This window comes from Conger conger, chromosome 17 (genome assembly GCF_963514075.1).
Source record: "Conger conger chromosome 17, fConCon1.1, whole genome shotgun sequence".
In the NCBI taxonomy this organism is placed as follows: Eukaryota; Metazoa; Chordata; class Actinopteri; order Anguilliformes; family Congridae; genus Conger; species Conger conger.
In genome coordinates, this window is record NC_083776.1 from 22,104,214 (window position 1) to 22,127,872 (window position 23,659).

Consider the following 23,659-nt stretch of genomic DNA (forward strand, 5'->3'; position numbering starts at 1 on the left):
CCCTAACAAGTAAATCACCTGGGTTTGGGCCTTAGTAGTCATCTTTTTAAAAAGTAACAAAGAATAATCCAAAAGGGTTCCCAAACTTTTGTACAGTGCCCTTTTCCTCTTTTTATTATTTAAAAACAGTAAAAAAAAATCAATAAAAATAAATCATGCTTCAAGATTCGCAGAAAGGTCTCATGTTTAACATGCAGTGTGTTTTTTCCACTTGATTTTGACTGGTTCTTTGCAAGCCCAGAAGTGGGAGTGGACCGTGTACCTTCGCTGGCGTGGCGGTCTCTGAAGACGCTCTTTGCGTTGGTGCTGAAGGCCTCGATGTCCTGCACGGAGGACGCTCGCCTCAGGGCGGAAACGCTGTCGCGGGAGACAGTGTGGGCCAGGCAGGTGGTGGACATCCTCTGTTCAGGGAGCAGCCTGCCCCAGGGCCGCTTGGGCGAGGAGTGGTCCAGGGGCCCCGACGTGTTGCCGGGCGCGGGGCACCGGCGGCCGATGAGGGCCCGCGTGTCGTCGGTGCCCGATGGGCCGCAGCTCTCCTTGGCGGGGGACTTGTAGCTCTGCGCGGGGAAGGATTCGTCGCTGCGCCTGGGGGAGTCCACCATGACAGCGTCGGGGTCCTCCTGCGGGAGCGACTGCTTGCTGGAGCCCAGGAGACTCAGGAGGGGCAGGCGAAGCCGGAAGAGCAGGCCTTTCCCTGCAGGAGAACAAAGGGACGAGCGTTAATAACTCGCCTGCCAATATGCACAACTTTTAAAAATAGCATGGGATGTGAGAGACAGCAGGAAACTGCAAATCCCCCATTCTTCCCCCGGCCTAGCGCGCTTCTCAAGCAGACACGGGGACCGTCACGGCACTATATATTACTTTGCGGATTTTCATGACCAAAATGCAATCATGTTAAGATCTTTAATCTTCCTGAAAGCACCAGGATCCAAAATTCAATATATTACCAAGCATAGGCAAGAGCATTGCCTGAAAATTTCAGCTGGCTTCTTTTAAACCGGAACACAATGTACAGCCCCCGGATAAAAGGATGCTTAAATCATTATCCCTGAATTTGGCCTTTTCAATGACAGTTATCTTATGCTATAGTCAATAAGTCTTAAGTGAATGGGATTTGTTTTGTTCACTAAAGATCCCCTGATACCTTGTCACCATGTCAGTGTTAATTTATTATACAGTATACAGTATTTCCTCCCTTTGAAATCAATTAAATTATATTACATCGTACTTATAATAATAATAATAATAATAATAATAATAATAATAATAATAATAATAATAATAAGGCATGTTATGGGTGGCCTGTAGCCTAGTGGTTAAGGTACGTGACTGGGACACGCAAGGTCGGTGCTTCGAATCCCGGTGTAGCCACAATAAGACCCGCACAGCCGTTGGGCCCTTGAGCAAGGCCCTTAACCCTGCATTGCCCCAGGGGAGGATTGTCTCCTGCTTAGTCTAATCAACTGTATATCGCTCTGGAAAAGAGCGTCTGCCAAATGCCATTAATGTAATGTAAAGTAATATTAATATACTGCATTTCCAAATTGAAGTAAATTTAAATTAACTAGCAAATTCCAAGCATCACCATGTTACTGCATATTTCCCCCCACTATATGCAGACAAATTGAAAGAAAAATTCAGTAAGCTTGAATGACAAGCCTTATTTACTCAAACAAAATCTGTGATGTTTCTCCTTTCTTTCTCTCAAATGGAGCAGACAGGCGTAAAGAGTATGTAGTGAAAATGGTCCAGCCATCAAAGGCTCTTCTTATTGACCATTAACGCACAAGAGAAGGAACAGCCATTACATAAGGCAGCGGCCATTTAGCAGTCACCTCGTCCCATAGATTACCCTGCACCATGTGCACATGTCACTATACCTACAATACACCCATCTGAGTCACAACAGGTGCACAGTTCAGCTTTAAAGTTGCCTGCCAATCAACTACCTTGCCTTGACAAGCAAAGTAACAACAAATCAGTAGAAGGAATTTCTGGGCTTGTTTTTGCACCACTGGATCACCATGTTTCTTACACATAGGGCTTTTATCTGCCAGTTTTCATTCAAGAAACAGCTTAATAAAACCCAATTACCGTCGCTCATGGGGAATAACAGCTAGCACACACACGACGGGTCAACATACCAGGGTAATGTGTGCGCACTCTTACAGTTAATGTGCAGCGATGCTACCATTCCACTGCTGTGCAATTGCCGATGTTGGGATGGCATCCATTAAGCTGTTCGTGGACCGACAAATGGACCTGCTTTTTTAAAATTACACGCCATTTGTGAATGCACACACAATATGACAGGTCCAGATATCGTGCAGAAGTTGTCCAAATCTATTTTTTGCTTGGAACCCATGATACATTGAAATCAGAATTTCATATATCTACACAATCAAATGTAGTCTTATATGTTCAATTATAGAAAGCACAAACTGCATAAATAAACTTGCTCTGATGTATATTTAACTAGCTAACTTAATTATCACACACAATACAGTAACTTCTCTGTACTGGCTCAATGGCTTTGCTGTCCATTTGAGAATGACTAAATAAATACCCATATTTTCTGGAGGAAATGCATAAATAACTAAAAGCTTGACTGCAGCACATGTGCAAGGGGCCTTTTGCACCAGTGGGCTAACAGTGCTGTTATGGCGAATTACTCACTCCTCAGTCTTGGGCTAATTCAGCTGGAATGGGAGCATGAAATTCTGGTGCCAGTGTTATTGTACACACTTTACAGCCAGTCAGGAAGTGGAGCAGGTCTTTGGAATGGCAAACTGGAGAGCATTAATCTCTTTTTATTCTGCAGTTCGTGACACCCCTATTTTACAGTGTGGGGAATAAAATTGTATGTCTAATTTTATATGGCACCAGGGGTCAGTTACTCTCTGCACATTAATTTGCTATTTCCTACACCAGCTATAAAATCATTGATATAAATTATTGTAAAATCAGATGGAATAGTTCACCAGGGGACCATGATTTGGAAAAACTCCCACGACTTTAATTTAGGCCAGCACATGAAATTAATAGGCATGACACTTTTTTTTACAAGCAAAAATAATGAATAGCAGGGCTGTTAATGCAAAATCCAATGTCGTTCCCATAGGATTTAACTTGCATGGCATGAATTGGCTTTCATGCAATTCATTTCTGAAGCTGTGTGTCTAATAGTATCATTTTAATGGGATAAATCCTGGCGCTCCCATTCACAATATGCGGTAATATCCTGAAACAATGGGGCTTTCCTTAATTGGATAACAATTTATGGCAACCAGTGAGCATTATTCTTGCATATCTTTGATAAACGCTTTTTTGCAGTATATCTACACAACGCTTGTTATGAATGCAATACATTAATACTCAGATATGGGCGGTGCTGAACTCAGATTAATGAGTGTTATGAATGTGGTGCAGCATGCAGACAAATCAGGGGATTATACTCCATTACGTGCACATTTTTTGCTTGTTGCTATGATACCAGCAGATATATTTGCATAGAATGACAATTAGATTTGAGTTGCGCTTTTGCCCTGAAGTAGGAAAGCAGGTTTAGATGGAGGAAGGCAAAGGCCAACAGATGTACTTCCTTACACACATTTCATTTGCTGATGTCAGTCTGAGTCAGCCTCAGCCTTTCTGTCTGAACACATGCATTCCCCTGTTTCTAAATGCACTGTCCTTTGTCCCTTTCAATCATATAGCAAATAATCCTCATCAGCTATCCTGATCAGAATTGTAGAGAGTGTGCACATAAAGACACACACAGATAGGTGTAGATGCACACATATCTCTGTCAGATAGAGGAGCACATATGCTTGCATTTACACATGCACACACTTCACAAAAACATAAGCAGACACACATACACAAACAAGCACACATGCGCACACTCCCACACATGCACAGACACACACATACACACAGTGTATACACAGACACATGCACATGCACACACACTATCATACACATGCACACAGCACACACAAACATGTACACACACACTCAAACGCACACACACACACACACACACACACACACACGCACGCACGCACGCACGCACACATAGACACACACACACACACTGTACACAACTGGAGCCTTACGTCTTCAAACAGGAGGGGCTGATAAGCCTTTTCTCTGACACTTACACCTTCTGACACACAGCTAAGAGGAGAGTACACACTGTAAACACTGCATTCAATTTCAGATGTTTTGTATATTAGGCAAGAAAACTATGCAAGGTTTCCGGAAATTACAAAGCAGGTTGAATGTTGAGAAGTGCCAAGACGGAAAATACAATGTATCAGCAGAAATCTCCATGCTCTATGAGTAAAGCCATCTCCGATCACTCAGCTTGGGAACATCCCTGTAGGTCCCTCCTGCTCGTTTGATACTGATGAGAAGAGGCTACCGAAACAAACATGAAATGTTCAGGTCAAATAACGCAACTGAAAAACATTCACTGCTCCCATGTGAACTCAACGCCATACTGTAGGTTAATGGAAAGGGAAATCTGATAAATCGCAGCAATAGTAAGTGAACCTTTTTTAAAATATGCATTCACTCCTGAATCACACACTCAGGTGAAATGCAGCTGAAAAATCATAATTTCAGATACCTACTTTATGTGCAGTGACCACTTAGATGCCCAGATAAGCATGACTAATAATCTTTCATTCGTGGGGCAGCCAATTATGAAATAACCATTTGGTTTGGCAGGATGTCTTCCATAAAGCTGTGCGGAAGCACCAAGGGCTCCCTGGCCAATTAGCGGGATTTGGAGGATGACCTTGCCTGGTAACCAGGGGGCCCATTTCCATCCCTCTCCCTGGAAGGGGAGGTTAGGGGGGGCATATAACTGCTTAGTGCTGGACACCCGGATTAATGCAGAGACTGGAGTAGCAGCAGGGGTTCCATTGATGGAAGGATTACTTCCAGCTTTTTCATCACAATACAAGAGAGCATTTTGTAGCCAAATATGTAGAACCAAATTCAGAGCCACAGCAGAATTAGGTCTACAGCTATCTATGGAAGCAGGGCATAATTCAATATAATTAACTAAAGCTTAATTATATTTTGAGTGTGCTAAGGCGTACAATAATATACTCCAAGTGTAATTCAGCATACTGGTTTTCACATGGATATATAGGTGTCTTGAGTTCCTATTTCTGATGATCAAGGTAGAAAATGATGAATTGACATGCTCTTCATTGATGTAATGAATGACATCAGTAGGCCTGATATTACTTTGCTGGACAGAGGAGACAAGTGAAGGAAAGGAGGATACATTTTTCAGAGCACAGGTAGGTCATGCTTCCTCCCACGCCTGGATGTCGGAGCAGAGCATCACAGGTCTTCCATTACCTGTGCAGGTATGGTCCATCCTGGATCACTTCTGCTAAAAGGGTCTGAAGGTAGGAATTCCCATTGTGTGCAGTGAGTCAGGAAGGGGAGGCCTTCAGAAGAGGAGCATACCCTCCCTCCTGTCATTGGCCCACACCACTCCCAAGGTGTCCAATGGATAAAAGTGCCAGCTAGTTGTTATTATTATTTTCGAAAAATATAGTAAACAGCACACTGCACTGCTCAAAACTCACTAGGATGGGCACTGCTACTACCGCAGAAACAGGTACTCACTGTGGCTGGATTTGGCAGAAGACGTGTGGCTAAGCTTCTCCAAGGAGTCGCTGCACCCTTCATCCAGGACGTAATCGAAGTTTAGGATGAACATCATCACCACTCCTTCCTCGTTCTTCACCGGGATTATGTGAGTGTTGCACAGAAAGTCGGACCCTCCAAGAGAAACAGAACACACTATGCTTTGAACCTCAGCTTGTGAAAGACATTTTCAAATGTAGTCATTACCGAACACTTTGTTCTACCATGGTTAGAGAAGAGACTTGAGTAATCTTCAGTCATTTCCTAATTTTGGGTTGATATGTGATATGTGAAATACATATTAAACATACATTATTTCACGAAATCACGGATATAGAATACGGACCATAATAATCTTTTAAAATTTGCCTTTTTGGTATAATGCACAACAATTTGGGGAGGAGGGAGTCAAAGGCATTTAAAATAAAATAGGTACATTTCTAAAAGCAGTTTTAAAGCATACATCATTTCACTAAATCACAGATGTATAATATGGGCCATAATAATCTTTTCATTCACTAGAGCAGATGGTCTCAATTTTACAAAAGATTATTGTCCTCAATCTACATTTCCCAGTACGTATACAGCATAGTGTATAATGCAGTATATGAAATATTCTGCCTAACGGGCAGATGTATCATTTGTCTGGGTAGTGGAGAGGCATGCAGGTCGTCAGGTGGCCTGATCGCTAGTGAAAGAAGTGGAGCAAAGCCCGGAGGTCACAGGCCGGGCTGCCCTGATCCCATCATGTGCGTTCTGCGTGCTTCAGCGACGTCACTAACGCGGACGCTAACGAGGGCCGTGTGAGACACGGGGGGAGTCACGGGGCCCTGACGCAGGCAGGAGCGCCCGTGCTTTCCCCCCGCAACTGCAAAGACACCCAGCAGGGCGCCCGGTCTGTGTTGATGGCAGAAGCATTGTCGGTGATAACAGGATTACAGAATTTACGAGTCTGGAACGCAGGCAGTTTATTATTCATTTTCTGTCATGAAAAAATATGAGCAGAGAAATAACCCATTAATATCCTTAATAATTCATGAAGGTAAAGCATTAGCGGAATACAGAGTGCTGTGCTGTGAATCTGTATGATAACAGCCAGGTCACATTCATCAAGCCTGCATCTTCAACTGACAGTCTATTATTAGTACAAGAACCAATAGCCAATATGAGGAAAAGATCCATGACTGTTACAGAAAGTTAGCAGTTGGATAGCAGACCGAATGTGCAAACTTATTTTGCTGAGTTTTTGTGCTATGCACCTTGCGAAGACTATGTACCGCGGATTAACTTTAATACAACATTTCACAAGGTATTCTCTGAAAATCAAGAAATCACAGCAAAAAATAAATAAATAAAAGGTTACTCCTGTGAATACTGTAGAGCTGCTCAAAGTAACATCTGAGCACATTTAAGTGAACCAGCAATTACATTAGACCTTGCCAGCAGAATCATAGCTAAAACAATTGAGAAAAAAACACCATATGCACCATATCTAAAACCAGGCAGACTGGAGCATTACGCCAGCATGTGTTCTGTCTCCATTTTTTTAACAATGAAAATATTACACCTTTGACTGTACTTTTGTGTTGATCTGAAAGACCTGCTGTCAAAAAAGCTATTTATAGCGCAGACAGTCAGAAGCCCCAGAAGGCAGTCAACTCCCCCCGATGAACCTGGCACAAACTACACAGGCTCAGCATCTATCAAAAACAGACAGCGCAAAAACAACAATAATAATGATGCAGGAAAATCTATTTTCTGTGCACAGAGGCTCAATAAATCTATTTACAGCCGGTGTAATATGCTGGGTTAAGCAGTGCTGTGGCTCCAGCAGTCTGTCAGTGTCACTTATGCCCGGCTGTGGTGTGTTTCACAGGCACGCTCAGAAGGTCAACTGGACCTGAAATTTTGAGGAAGGCATTCTTCCTCAGGTTCAGCACACTGCAGTGTGAGAGCGGCGAATGAGGAAAATACAATCAGCCATTTTAGTGCATTATACACATGTGCTCATACAACATAGAGCGTACACCCCAGCTATACATTAGTATCTAGAAAGGAAAGATACAGGTTGAGATTTGTTTAAATCTGAGTACTTAGCTGGTGAACCACTACTTTTATATCTTATGCATATACAGTATCTTTCCTAATAGGAGGGTGTACAGTGTGTGTCCTCTGAAATATGTACAGCCAGCGGCCATTTCAGCACCTGAGTCTGGATCGGGCACACCGGCTGAAATGGCTCCCGCTGGGCTGGCGCATGGGCTACACTGAACATCCATTCAGCATGACCTTCATGCTCTCCGTGTTATTTATTCAGCACAGTGCAGACTGCAGGGACATGAGGTGTATCTGTACATGGGTGTGTGAGGAAAGGGCACTCGTGGCTTAACCCAGTATTTTAATCCAGTGTGTTAGCAGCTACAACAAGCCAGGTAACATGAGCTTTGAAGTTCTTCAAAACGTCACCAGCAAATATGTATTAAACAAATACTATAAATGTAATGTTTCTGTATTTGTTCTGTATGTTTTCATGTTTATTCTTGTTTATCATTCATTTCTCATAGTACCTGGTTTATGTTTTCCCATTACAGTTCTCTATTGTCCTCCCCTGTTATGTCTACGTCTGAATGTTTATCAGTCTAGTCACTCCCCTGTCTGCGTGCCCCACTATTCGGGTGGTTACGGTAGTTTTCGGGGTTCAACATTTTTTCTAAACTCGCGATTCTTACTTCCTGCTTTTTCTTGATAGTTAAATGTTGTAAAGCACGATTCTTACTAACTACTACTAATCTAGGTTTTGTACAGTACTAATCCTATTAATACACGTACTGTCTGTCTAACTAACTAACTAACAATCACTTTTATTGGATAGTTTAGAAATATTCACGTAACTAACTCACTAACGCTATCTCTTAGTATTTCTGCACTGTTCTATAACTCCGCCTCCCTATGCTATCCCTGATTACTCGTTTAGTTTCAGCGAAGTGTTCGCACCTGTCTCTAACTATCACTACGTCTTCTAACTATGCAAATGTCTACTCCCTAATCCGGAGCCGTATGTTTTACATGTTTTGTTTCGTGCATCCAGTCCGCGTTTTCGTCTCCCTCCCGTTATTATGTTATTACCCTATTGTGTTTCCCCACCTGTTGTCCATTTGTTTAGCCCACCTTTTCCTCTGCCCCGCCTAGATTGTCACCTTCCCTCTTGTATTTAAACCCCAGTCTCAGTATGCTTCGTTGTCAGAACGTTGATCTTGATAAGTGCCGATTGTTTGTAAGCCTTGTTATAGAGATTCTTGAAAGACACCCCTTTGCCTTGACTTCGACTTTGCTTTTGCCCTACTGTACCTTCGCCCTGTGATTTTCTGGATTTTGACCTCTCGCTTGCTTTTTCGACCATTCTTTTGCTTTTCATTTTTTGGCTGTGTTTTGGATCTCTTGGCTTGTGACTACTGGACATTAAAACTACTCTTTTGGATTATCCTGTGGTCTGTGTCTGGGTTCCCTGCACCGTACATAACAATAAACCAGTAAGAATACTGCACAAGCAACTGCTTGGCAGTCTCATAAAAATAACTAAGAGAATAAATAAATAATGGTCACACATAGCTTGTGTGATCATTCTCTTGCTGGTCCTTTATCTTGCACTCTCGAAGTGATGAGTCATCTCTTTTATCCCCCATCCTATAGGGCTTCATAGACAGGAAGTTCTCACAGGAAGACCTGAAGATCTTGTCAAAGGTGAGGGAAAAGACTACATGCCAGCTTTTATAAAGCGTTTGGTTGTTTTGTTTCACATTTTGTTTCTCCTCTCCTGCTAAATTAAAAGGCCACTTTAATACAGAACCCCTCTACTGAAAAATGCTAAATGATATGTGCCTGGCTCTCTCAATATCTAGCCTCATCATGAAACTACACTTTCTCTCCAGAATCCAATTCACACATGCAGTGTTCCAGTAGCTTTAATTATCGCAAAGCTCACTGTCTATCGAAAAGACCCGATGCCTGTTGGTCTAAATTTATGTATGTGGATTTCACAAGACTGTCTGCCACTACCAGATCCTCTACTCTGCCAGATACAAAGATACCCTTTCCCTCTGTGGACACGGCATACCCATGAAGACCAGCAGCCAAATTCCTCTGGCCATATCACACAGCTGAAATAAAAAATGAAGAAATCATCTCCTGTCACTCACGTATTTCCTTCAGAATGTCCCTGCCATTTTCCTACGCCTTGTTACCTGGATCAGTGGAACAATCCACATTTCATCATCCATAGGCATCAGCCCTCCCCCAATTTGTAGAGAGTAAGAATAAGTGTTTAACATCACTAATTCCATTATTTTATATTGTGGCAGTTCACACTTACACATACAGATGTCTACAATACAAAAACATGCACCTGGTTTCTCAACAGTACATTAGAGTATGTGTAGATGTACGTACGTCTATGCCTACAGTATGTCTCCCATAAGTAGGACATGCCAGGGTAAAGAACAAGAAAGAATAAAATAAGACTGGTCTCAGTCCAGGATGTGCTCAGTAAAATCTTAACTGAGGCTCTTAAGTGCCATGGCATTCTCAAATCTACTCAGGAAGGATAATGCACTGACATTAAATAATCATGGCTTTTAGTTTCCTGAGCTTCGGCTTCAGTGAAATTGTCTCTAGAAACAACCCCTTTGCGTCTCTCAAGGCATCCTTTCTGGTAATTAATTTTTCAAATTAAACTGCTTGTTCATATCTTAGCAGGCTCCCTGCTGCCATATGCTGTCTGTCAGGTCCCTTCAAGTATAAATGAAATCATTAAAACAAAAACTGCACAAAAAAACATCATTTAAAAGCCTACAGCAAAACAAAATCTCAATTTCATGACAACCATACATTACCTTGTGTTGTTATTACAGAGTGATTAAATGCATTAATTAGACTTGTGGATTAAAACAAATGTCATGAATGTTCAAAACAGCAACTGGACCTGCAGCAGTACCAAGCTGGTATCCCTGCAAATGTACTGTGTATTGTTTCAGTAATATTTTGTGTGAATGATCAATCTAGTGATATATAGAACTCTCTAGTGACAATCAACAGAACAATCTTAAAAAAAGGTGTACAGTATACTGCTTCAGAATGATGTTAATACCAACAAAAAAGTATTTTTTAGAGCTTAATGCATTCCATAAGGCTTGAAGTTATATTAACAGTGGCCCAATTTAAAAAGTGTTTATTCAGTGTCTTCTTTTTCGGTGACCTTTATTTAAGGAGGTAGGTCAACTGATGACCTGGGGAATCAACGTGGACATGCAAAGGATTGTGTAGTCACTCAAATGTCAAGGGGATTACGCAGCCAGACAGCCTGTTTACTCGTAGGAATTCTGCCAGGACACCAACATTCCCGTAGTCTTCCAAAAAGAGCCATGAGATAAGAAAACATGTCATACATTTCATATTCTCATTCATTTCACATTTCATGTTCAGTGAAACCTCACTTTAAAGCAACTGCAAGCATTTCAGTGACATAGTAAAACACATTTTCATCATTTTTCTCACTGTGTTTTTCAGTATTCATAGACATCCTAACTGGAGATTCTACAAACAAGTAAGTAAACCAATTCTGTCATATTTGAACAAAAAAACAAATTTCCAAAAGTGCACCTCCACCTGGTTCACTGAACAATGAATGCTGGAAATAAACGATCACAGCACTTTTTGACTTAAACAGGCGGTGCTGGAAAAAAATGAAAGCGGTTTCATTCACACAACTTGATGCCATTAGCGTTTATTGACTCACAAGTAATCAACTAGAACAATAATGAATAAGCCATGGAGTTAAATGCAATATGAATACACTGACAGTGTTTCATTTGGATATAATGGTTTCAAAGGGATATGCTGCCAACAGCCACTAGAGGCAGTCACTGCTGTTGTCTGTTTGGTTTATTAGTATCATTACTGTATTACTGGGTTTCCATGTTTGCACCTGTATCTTGTTCGCTCATTGCCCATTGATGCTGTCTGTGCTATTTGTGCTAGATCTTAGTCTTCGCTTTCTTGTGCTCTCATGTTTTGCTAACTGTATTTTCTCATGTTTCTTTAGTTTGTTTCATGTTTCCTCTAGTTTCTAGTTTTAGTGTTCTTCTTTGACTTGGTATTTGTTTTGTTTCCTTATTCAGTGTGTTTTTGTGTGTTGCTTGCCTCTTTGTTTACGCCTTGTCTCCATAGCTTGTGATGTAAGCGTTATCTAATCACGTTTCATTCCTTATCACGCACTTATTAAACACATTTACTGACAATAAATGTCAAATAAAATGTTTACCATTCTTTAAAAAAGAAGCCATAAATATTAAAATATTTCAGTATAAGAACAAGCCTGTATTTTCTCTCTATTGCTATAGTACAACCAAAAACCGTTGTCTAATATCCCATCAGCACTAGAGCATTTTGTAATGTATTATTTATAGCATTTGAAACAAAATGAATAATAGATCATTTAGCTATTCCTAGGGTGTTCTGTAATACCAACTCTGAGGGTTCTCATGAATAGCTGATTTGGCTGTTACTGTACTGGCACAAAACTTGTGAACACTACACATTACTGGTCCAAGCTGCCTGAAAATAACCATGCCCCAGGTGCACACAGCCTCTTCAAGACGCTGACTAGGGAATAATAAATGCCATTTTAAGTCGCATCATTTCAAAAATTTTGCTGTGGTGGAAATCGTGAGACGATAGAGAAACATCTTTCACATCTCTGGATGGACGGACCGTCCTGTGTTCTGTCACAGTGCATCTTCTTTGAAGACAATCTAGGCTGAAGAACCGTACATCTTACTGTAGATCCACCCAAACTGGATATTTACAGAAGCAGATTTAGGTTAATGTCTTGCTCAAAGGCAAAATAGCAATATCCCAAACCACTATGCCACAATGCTACTTAAGAAGATGTATGAAGTTGTATGTATGCGTGTGTCTTTAGCCTTAAGTACTTTCAACACCAGCACAACCAAGGTTAGGTTATACAGCAAACACACCTCACAGCATTGACTAAAACCATTATGGGTGAACAGAGCACTATGGCAAACTCATTTACCCTTCTACTGTGAGTTTGTGTGTGCGTGTGTGTGCGTGTGTGTGCGTGTGTGTGTGCGTGTGTGTGTGCGTGTGTATGTATGTATGTATGGGTTGTATGGGTGTGTGTACTGTATGTGTTTGGGGACAGGGTAAAACAAGAAAATATACCCTGGAAAGGATATTTTATTTGGATTGTTGAAGAATTCAAAATGTTACACTTCCTATACAATGTCACAGAATACATACAGGCAAATGGACTGTTCATGAGGTTCTAATGAACTGCATTCTCTGATTTAGACTTTTTTACGGTCTGTGTTTACGAAAATTGTGACACCATTATTTCCACCAGTGGGTTTCACTCTGTAAACTGGCTGCATTTTCCCTACAAAAGCAGTTAACCGATACTGTATAATTCTTATGAAAGCTTTTTTATTTTCCTGCAACCATGTCATTCATAATCAGAGCAATTCATGTTCAAAGATTCTTTAAACTGATAGAGAAATGCACTGGAATAACTTTATTTTCCTTAGCCACTGTGTTTGTGCCATAGATCCACCTTCACTTTAAAGTAAGGCCATTTCCATGTATGCAATTAAACGTATAAAGACTGCTCTGTATGCAGTGTCCTATAAACAGCACCCTGGATTGTATATTAATTCACGTTCATTTGAAATTGACTTTGCGTAGTGCTGATATGCATTAGTCCAGATATGAACTGTCATGGACTAGCGCCGCGACGAGACTAACACTGTTACAGACATGCAACACAAACACCGCAACACAACACACTTTACATTTTAAACTGAGCGGGAGTAAACAATGCACAATTTCTGTTTAGTACCCCCTTGTTATTCTTGTCTGTTTAGCTGTTTGTTATTCTTGTTATGGCCATGTGTGTTATGTTCTGTTTGATCATTTTTTGTTTTATTTTGTTAATTTTTGTGCATGGAAGGTGCCAGGTGGGAGGGGCTATGCCCATTTATTGCCCTCTCTTTTTTGGTTTGAGACATGGAGAGGGTGTGCTGTGTAATGGGCCTACTTTTTGAGGCATAGCCAAAGTACTTGCCATTTTCATTAGCATTTTCTTTTGTTTGTTGTAAAATCTTTCTTCTTAGTTTATTATTATTATTATTTTGGTCATCACTGTAAATAAAATACACCTTCAGCACCTCATCATTGCAGTCCCGCATCCTTTGTGTCTTCCACCCTCGGTGCACCCTAACATGAACTATTTATTTAATAGGAAATAGGATAACAAATGCAAAATACTATTTTGTGGGTATCCTCCCTCCGTTCAGAAGCAGAAGACAACAACCTCGATCCATTTTAAAGCCTGCATTTTCATTGATGTTATTGTAATACATACAGGGAAAGATAAGGAGAGGAAGAATGAACACGTAACATCTGTCCCGTCCGACAGAGCCCAGGCTGGAGCATCTGTCTGCATCTGAGCCTGTGAAGAGTCACATGTCTCTCCCAAGCTGCTGAGATAAAGACTCGCTATTGTGCGCGCATAAATAGATACTGCGCTCAGATCAGTTCCAGTTTCAACATAATGGAAATTTCATTAGCTTCTATTTCCACCGTAAATTATTAAAACAATGCATCTCATCAGCCAATTCTCAATATTTTATTTTCATGCGAACATGGCTTTACTTTATGGGAGGAGAGGAATACTTAAACCCGTCATATTTAAAAATGTCTTCTAAAATACACAAATCATCAATTTTCTCTAAAATTAAAGACTTATACTAGTTTCTGCTGCTGACTGGTCAGCATTAAGCGGATAATATTTTATCTTGACATACAGTAGGCTATATCTACTGAGAAAGTTTGTTCATGATGTTCTGAGCATAATGTGATACTCATTACAGCATCCAACTGGCAGAGAATCCAGCAGACATTGTGGATTGTTTTCACATTTCTGTTTGAGATTCTCAAGATGCCAGTATTGTAATACCAATATCTGAAATACAGTATGTATATTTTGATAGTCGGCATGATAAAAGTTATCTGTTGCAAAGTAAGGTACAAATCCAAACTAAATTGTACCCGACCCACTTTTGTGATTAAATTCTATTTTATTTGCACAGCACTTTTTACTACCACCGACATTTTATCAGAAATCCGGAAAAGGGCTGAACCTTCCTTTCTAGAGACTTGTTCTGGCTGGCAGTGACAGCTCAATTATTAAACCGCGGAAACACAGCGCTTTTCTTCTCTGGGAAAACTTCTATCTGAAATGGTATTGTGAGAATATAAAGTTGTCAGACTACAGTGAAGGAGACTGAAATATCACAGAGGTCCATTTGCTAACCATTCAGCCAATCTTTTCTGTGGCTCAGTGATTCTTTTCAGTTGACATTTTTCCTGCACTATTGTTTGTGCACCACATTAAGATTACTCTAAAATAACAGGAATGTTTTTAATTAATATTACCGAATCAGTACGTCCCTTGGTAAATAAATAAAAATCTACAAAAAACTGCTATTTTATGTGTGCATTCACAGAGATAATTGAAACCTAGACCTGTTTTTGAGTTAAGATAAATGCACTCTTGCACAGCAAGGGACAGCCTCAAGTGTACACTAATCCAGCAGAGTGAAACCTTGGTTCTACCCTCTCTCTTATGAGGGCGCACCCTAACTACCCTCTGCACTCTAACTACCCTCTACGGCCCCGTCATCTGCGCCCTAACTACCCTCTGTGCACTAACTACCCTCTGCGCACTAACTACCCTCTGTGCACTAACTACCCTCTGCGCACTAACTACCCTCTGTGCAATAACTACCCTCTGCGCACTAACTACCCTCTGTGTACTAATTACCCTCTGCACCCTAACTACCCTCTGTGTACTAACTACCCTCTGCACCCTATCATCTGCACCCTAACTGTCATCTGCACCCTAACTACCCTCTGCACCCTAACTGTCATCTGCACCCTAACTACCCTCTGCACCCTAACTGTCATCTGCACCCTAACTACCCTCTGCACCCTAACTGTCATCTGTGCCGTAACTACCCTCTGCACCCTAACTGTCATCTGCACCCTAACTACCCTCTGCACCCTAACTGTCATCTGTGCCCTAACTACCCTCTGCACCCTAACTGTCATCTGCACCCTAACTACCCTCTGCACCCTAACTGTCATCTGCACCCTAACTACCCTCTGCACCCTAACTGTCATCTGTGCCCTAACTACCCTCTGCACCCTAACTGTCATCTGCACCCTAACTACCCTCTGCACCCTAACTGTCATCTGCACCCTAACTACCCTCTGCACCCTAACTGTCATCTGCACCCTAACTACCCTCTGCACCCTAACTGTCATCTGCACCCTAACTACCCTCTGCACCCTAACTGTCATCTGTGCCGTAACTACCCTCTGCACCCTAACTGTCATCTGCACCCTAACTACCCTCTGCACCCTAACTGTCATCTGTGCCCTAACTACCCTCTGCACCCTAACTGTCATCTGCACCCTAACTACCCTCTGCACCCTAACTGTCATCTGCACCCTAACTACCCTCTGCACCCTAACTGTCATCTGTGCCCTAACTACCCTCTGCACCCTAACTGTCATCTGCACCCTAACTACCCTCTGCACCCTAACTGTCATCTGTGCCCTAACTACCCTCTGCACCCTAACTGTTTGGGTGTGATTGCATGGCTGCTTGATGTGCTTCAATAGCTTTGCGCAATAAGTGGCATGAATGGAGCTCTGTTTTTCTAAGCAGATCCACTGCTGAGTGTGCTATTGGCCCAGTTTACACTTGTCATACAGTACAACTGCTTTTTGACAAATCTAGTACATGTTGCATTTCTTAACTGCAGTCTAAAGAAAGTCTATGAGAAATCCGAGTTGCTTCTATGGTTAATCTAGGTCTATAGATGACGGCACTATTTTTTGCAGGGGGGGTGCTGAACACAACTCTGAAAACTGCGATCTCATCTCATCCATCTCATGACTCACACTTATTGCGGGATGTTATGTGTCAGTCTAAGTATACTGAATCAGATATTCACTGAATTACAAATCAGATGTAAACACCTGGCCACATGTTCCGGGTATAAATAATCTGATTTGCCGACTATGCGATATGAATGAAAAGGGACCTAAGTGCTTCACAAACTGAATGCCTATCACATCCATGCAATGTTATACAGGATAGACATGCATCCATGTATCCAGGGAAACCATGGTGTGATTGAAAGTTTTGTGCATTTTGTAAAGGATCAAACAGTGTATTATATCATACATATCAAAGAGACCTGAAGCACTGAACAGTAACAGAAAGGACAGCGTGTTCTCTCTGTAGCGCATGAGCCTTTATGTCTCACAGACAGCGCTGAAGTCTCACAGCCCATAATTTGAATACGCAAAATATGTCCAGGCTTGCTCTCAATTCTGATGCTTGACAACAGACAATGTTCACCAGAAATATCATCATATATTGAAGTGACACATAAGATTGATGTGAAATGTATTAGAAGTCTGTGGTCTATTTCTCCTCCTCCTGAATTATGAAACTAAAGACACTTGCCTTAATTACAGCACTTGACTTGTCATCACTGACAGCAGAATATATTCATTAGTATTGTTTTTCTCAGCATATGTCATTCAGTGCAAATGACACACAGCAGATGCATTACTATGTAATTCCATTTACATTTCTACACTTGATAAATTAAGGTGGGCTAAATCCGCTTTCCTTTATGTATACAGTCCGGCATTTTAACAATTACATCACATACAGTACCCCCTAAAGATGTGGTTATTGGTATGTAGGCAAAGGTAGGTGAATTTATTGTCTGTTGCGGTCATTAGGTGTCTTATGGGCCATAGAGTATGTGCTGATTTGTTATATATATTGTTTTCATGAACAGTTTTGAAGCTGTCATATTTTTAGGCCTGAAGAGGTATCGGGCCATAAAATGATTCTGTGATGTGTTTCTGTTGAAATCCTCTGCTGCTAGCCTTCTTTGTAATTGCCAGAAGAAGGAGATGAATGTTTCTACATAAAATACGAGAGATAAAATCCATGAACGATTGGGCTTCAGTGTATCATGTACGTGTGAGAGCCTTGCTTTGATGTCACTCACAGGCCAGCATGTTTTAGAATGATGAGAATATAATGCACAAAGTTCTGGGCTTACTCAGAATTCTCCTTTTAACTTCTTAAGTTACTATGGTATGTACTATGGTCACTATGGTAACAGGATATACCAAATTCATGGTTCTATCTGTATAACCGATTTTAAGGTGCAATAGTTCCTTATTTTGCAACATGGGGTCGTAAATTAAGTGTGGGGAGGACCTCACCTTCTCTGCATTTTGGAAATCCACAAACTCCGAGAAACATTGATAGCATGTCCATTGTTTACTTAGAATTTCTCTGGAGCAATTATCATTGTTGTCCATTTCGCTGTTGTATACTTCTACAAAAGTACTTGTAGATAGAAGTGCAATTATCTACTTTTATTTACTATTATCTGCTATTGTCTTGTATAGGCTCTCTTGAACACAATGAGCCCAACTACAACCATCGCTGACCAGTAGTTGTAGCATAGTTGGAGGGTACATGCTTCAGCTCATCAAAGAACTGATTACAAGAATGTTATTGATGTGATGACTAAAAAGCATTTTAGCGAATTACATTACGTTTCTTATGCAAGCCTCCAATAACTTGTTAGGCTTGCATAAGACTACACAGCATTTTACGCCTGTCTAACAAGAAACTTAGCATTTTCAATACGCACGCAAAGTCTGCATTGGCAAAAACACTTCTTGAGATATTAGGCCAGAAAAGGTTAACGTTTTACAAAAAATATATATATTTTGCGATGCATACGTCTAAATAGAGGAGGTCCAAGGAATCTCTTGTCTGAGTGAATATTTCTGAGGAAACCACCGACAACACAATAGAGGGCATTTTCAGTGATGTGACCCCATTTTATATCGATGAGCATCTAAATACATTCTCAAAATATTGTATTATCATTCAGTATGCTCTTTTATGACCTTTGGGACAGAGAGGTAGGGGAGGGTGACAGGCGGGGGGAAGTGCAAACACTTTTTTTCAGGATAAAAGGTGTTGTATAGTTTAGTGAGCAAAATGTGGTATTTTACACATCACAAGACAATGCATCCTTTTGGAGACTTGAAATGTTATTTTTGGAAAGCTGCCTAGACATGCCCAACTGTGTTGCGACTTGCCTCCATTGTGTTTCTAAGTGCACCAGCCACAGCTACAATAAACTGTATCCAGTCAAAAACAAAAAATCTTTTCAGTGAGAAAGAAAGCTTCCACTTTCACTGTATTCGAGCTTCTGTAACTTTGTTTTAGTAATACTTGGAGTAATTAGGACTCTTGGAAAACAGCCCCCAATGGGTTACCTTTAAGATCAGGATTATGCCTGTACACAAAAGGGTTCAAAAATAGTAACCATTTTATTTTGGGTATGTCATTTTTATGCTTGAATTCAAGAAAAGCATACTTAAGGGGTTAAAACATTTCAGTTTGATTGCATTGAAACTTTAGTTGCAGACCCACTTTAATTAGAGGGTATGATTTATGAACCAGGGGGCATACATTATTTATTTGTGAGTACAATTTATTCATTGGAGGGTATGAATCTCATTGGCATGCCTTATTTATTTGGTTCTATGAATTAGAGAAAACAAGCACTACTCAAGCTTGATTCTGCAGAGAGGGCTCTGTAGAAACAAATAACATAAAGAATAAATTCAATAGAAAAACCCAATGTTCAAGCTGGTCTCCTAGATATATCCTGGTAAGTGTTTGGTAACACTTTCTTTAACAGCCCGTTAATTACCAAGTATTTACTGGGTAAATACCTACTAATTACACCAAGTAGCCGTGTAACTACTTTGATTTCAAGTACTCTGAAACGAACTCAGTAAGTAAGTACCATATGTAAATATGTTTTACTGCTCGTTTCATAGTACTTACCTCTGAAATGAAAATAGTAAAAAAAAATAGCTATCTACTATTTATTCAGTAAACAGCAGGTAGTTACCGGGCTGTAAAATGAAGCTTTACTGAGTGTTTTGCCCTGCTGAGTGCAGAAGCATTGATTGGACCCTGTGCCTACCCCTGGGTCCTGCCTACAGCACGCACACAGCAGTCCCTCTCCTCGTTTAAACAGCTGTATGCCAGCTGCCACAAGCTGCTTCATCTTTAATCCATGTCGCCCAAAGCCATTATATTTGGCTACTAGCTTAATCTGCTAATTACTAACTTTTGGCAAGACTTTTTACCCAACCTTTTATTTGTTTTTCCCGGCTGTGTTTCAATATTTTTCGATAATAAATAACCTGACATTCTCAATTAGACCAAAATTATTGAGTAGGCTATACTGGACCCTGTGTGACAATGACCAATTTCCTGAAGGAACACCAGTCAGGTTCTTTTTAGGGCAGTATCACCTAATCTACACACTGGGTATTCATCAAAAGAGAATAAAACTCTAATATGTCCCACATTACAACATGCAACATGTATCAGCACAGATTTCTGAAAACTGCTACAGCCTTGTACAGTCTATTGTCGACTGTACTTCAAACAGCATGTACTCCACTACCACTGGGAAGATTTCTCAAGCCTTCAAACCTTCAAACCTTCTCTCAAATATTTTATTTGTGTTTGCACAGGATCCTCTTATATAATATTATTTTGTTTAAATATGTGTGTGACAAACATGCAACAGTAGAGGAAATCAGAAAGGGGGGAAATATTTGTTCACAGCACGATATTTCATTGTTAAAGGACTTGAATTGTGGGTTTGTCTGCATTACTGCATTATAACAGCACATTGGTCATTGTACATTACACTGAATACTAAATGCATTTGCTGAGTGTTTCCTCTAATTGAGATTAGGCCCTATTCAGTCCACTTTAAATCAGGAATATGTCTGGACAAGAATAGAAGTTTAATAGTAACGTGTCACTGCCTTTCAGTGTCTGTAACTGTAACCACTACAGACAGCTAGCAGAACTTCAGATCACACCATACACTTTAGTGTGTACATAAATATTGATTTTGCACATTCCAGACCAAAAGTATATTTGACTGTAAGATTCTCTCTAACCAAGCCTGAATTATTTCACCCAATATGGATTGGTAGGAGAACTCCTGAGCATGTTGCTAGGCAATGCTGGTTCTCCCTCTGCAGCCAGCAGTCCGGTGGCCGAGTGTTTCAGGACCATACTTCACACTCGGCTAGCACACACAGATTGAAAGCGCCTGCCTGAGCAGAGGACTTGCTCTTGCTAAGTGTGAATGGCATTACTGGAAATGACCAGATTTTAAATGTTGTCTGAACTGCCGGTGCAGTGCGGTACAGTACGCTAATACAGTAAATAATGGGTGAAATCAGGTGGTGTAGTCCATGTTTGATGTAAATACCTGCAGACACTCCGGCCCTCAGGACCTGGAGTTTGGTTGCCCTGTCATAGATAAGTGTTGACAAATAGTCAACCATGTGAAAAGACTGGACCATGTCAACAGTCTGAGTCAGGTGCACAGTCTGGACCATGTGAACATTCTGGACCGTGTGAACAGTCTGTGGCTATGTGAACATTCTGGACCATGTGCACAATCTAGACCATGTGAACAGTCTGTGGCTATGTGAACAGTCTGTGACCATGAGAACAGTCTGGACTAGGTGAACAGACTGGACCAGGTGCAGTCTGGACCAGATGAACAGTCTGGACCAGGTGCAGTCTGGACCAGGTGAACAGTCTGGACCATGTGAACAGTCTGGACCATGTGAACAGTCTGTGGCCATGTGAACAGTCTGTGGCCATGTGAACAGTCTGTGGCTATGTGAACAGTCTGTGGCCATGAGAACAGTATGTGGCTATGTGAACAGTCTGTGGCCATGAGAACAGTATGTGGCTATGTGAACAGTCTGTGGCCATGTTAACAGTCTGGATACCAAAGAATCTGAACAGCCAATATAATAATTTTACCTCAATGAAAAATAATAACTATTATAAAGTCTCACCTTGAATGCCATCGTGGACGAGACAATGCAGCCCTTTGTTTGCTGCTGGGATTCTGTTGCTATAGCAACGTTTAACAGCACCTTAGATAATTGGCCCATTCTTTTTGTGGTTTTAAGCAAATGCATTTGAAAGGAACAAGTTATGTGGAGAAAAAATATGAAATGAAATACTCTCACTTTTGTATTAAAGTGTTTGGGCAAACAAGAAAATGGAATCAGTTTCCCTTTATAATCCATTAGTTGAATAGAAATGCTCCTCCACTGACAAAATAATCAGATCATAGTAAGCACCATATTTTAGGGAAACTCAATTGGTTCACATTAAAATAACTACTAAAGGGCAGTAGATAATTTTTTTATGGCTGCCGTGGCAGCGTTATTACATCAGAAAATGCACAGAAGGCCGAGAACTGAATGCCTTGCGCAGGATTTATCTCACGCTGCCCGCTCAGAGCTGTCCTGTCCATCCCAGGTGACCACGCCGCTGTACAGTAAGTCTGTCAAAACATGAACCGATAACCCCATCGCTTTTAAACTTGTCTTGAAATAGAAATAAATCTGGTGTGGCGTGGTTCATTCAGAAAGCATTGGCCTTTAATGTTTCATTGCACTGAATGGCTGTGAGTATATTCCACCCTGTCCTTCACCATCATCAACTGAGAAGGGAAAGAACAAGGCTACTGCTCCAGCACATGAAGTGAGAGTTACATCACATCTCCCTACACTCTATACAACCCCCGTAGGCACACACACACACACACACACACACTCACACACACACACACATATATATATACTGGTTATTTGCGTTACTGTCACCTACCTGTCAGCTTTGTCCAGTCTGGCCCTTCTCCTCTCACCTCTCTCATTAACAAGGCGTTTTTGCCTGCAGAACTGCTGATCACTGTTTTTCTTTTTTCTTTTTTGCACTATGCAAACCCTAGAGACTTTTGTGTGTGAAAATCCCAGGAGATCATCAGTTTCTGAGATACTTAAACCACCCTGTCTGGTACCAACAATCATTCCATGGTCAAAGTCACTTAGATCACATTTCTTCCCCATTCTTACATTTGGTCTGAAAAACAGCTGAACATCTTGACCATGTCTGCATGCTTTTATGCATTCAGTTGCTGCCACATGACTGGCTGATTAAATATTTGCATTAAGAAGCTGGTGTACAGGTCTACCTAATAAAGTGGTGACTGAGTATATTTTATTTAGCATTGCACCTGAACATGCTATTCAAACCATGCGCATTTCATTCCGTGTATAAACTGAAACAACAACCTGCCCTGTCCCATAATCTATATCATTGAGTATGAAATATATTTCATATATCATATATATCATTTTGGAAAATATAATGGTAAATATATTCGAAAATATATTTGAAAATCTGGCAACTTCATAAATCGCCACAGCAAGGTACATTACTAGCGTTATGTAAGTCAACTCCAACAGTCCAGTATAGGCAATGTGCTCTGTGTTACAGTTACACGTATCATATCAGAGTTGATTTTACAGTGAAGATTTTGCTGTGGTAATGATATCATAAAGAATAATAACTACCATCAGATCCAGATTGCTCAATTGCAAAAACAAATGTTCCAAGCTGTAACTCACAACACTTTCATAGATTTTAAAGGAAAATATTCAATGAAACAGCCCTGTGTGTGTGACACAGTGAATAACGCCCACGCAGTGTGGTCCACAGTGGCTGACTAGCCTGTCACTGGCTTAGAGTGAGTGAGACAAATATAGCATCATGTGCTTCTTGGTATTATTTTTAGCTTTGGCATTTACCATTCCTGATACAGGTAGAGCACTCGCATTCAGCTCAAGCTATTTTCCGCATAATATGAATGATGTGATAATGGAAAGC

General features: G+C 40.8%; 1 protein-coding gene across 1 annotated transcript in view; it reads right to left on the reverse strand.

The window, feature by feature from the left end:
* The window catches only part of LOC133116229 (potassium voltage-gated channel subfamily H member 7-like), a 64,104-nt gene that overhangs the window by 34,275 nt on the left and 6,170 nt on the right, over positions 1 to 23,659 (reverse strand). Inside the window, exons 3-4 of the mRNA XM_061225597.1 lie at positions 5,656 to 5,811; positions 263 to 694 (exon numbers count right to left, since the gene is read on the reverse strand). Coding sequence (XP_061081581.1) covers positions 263 to 694; positions 5,656 to 5,811 — 588 coding nt within the window. The remainder of the gene's footprint in view (positions 1 to 262; positions 695 to 5,655; positions 5,812 to 23,659) is intronic.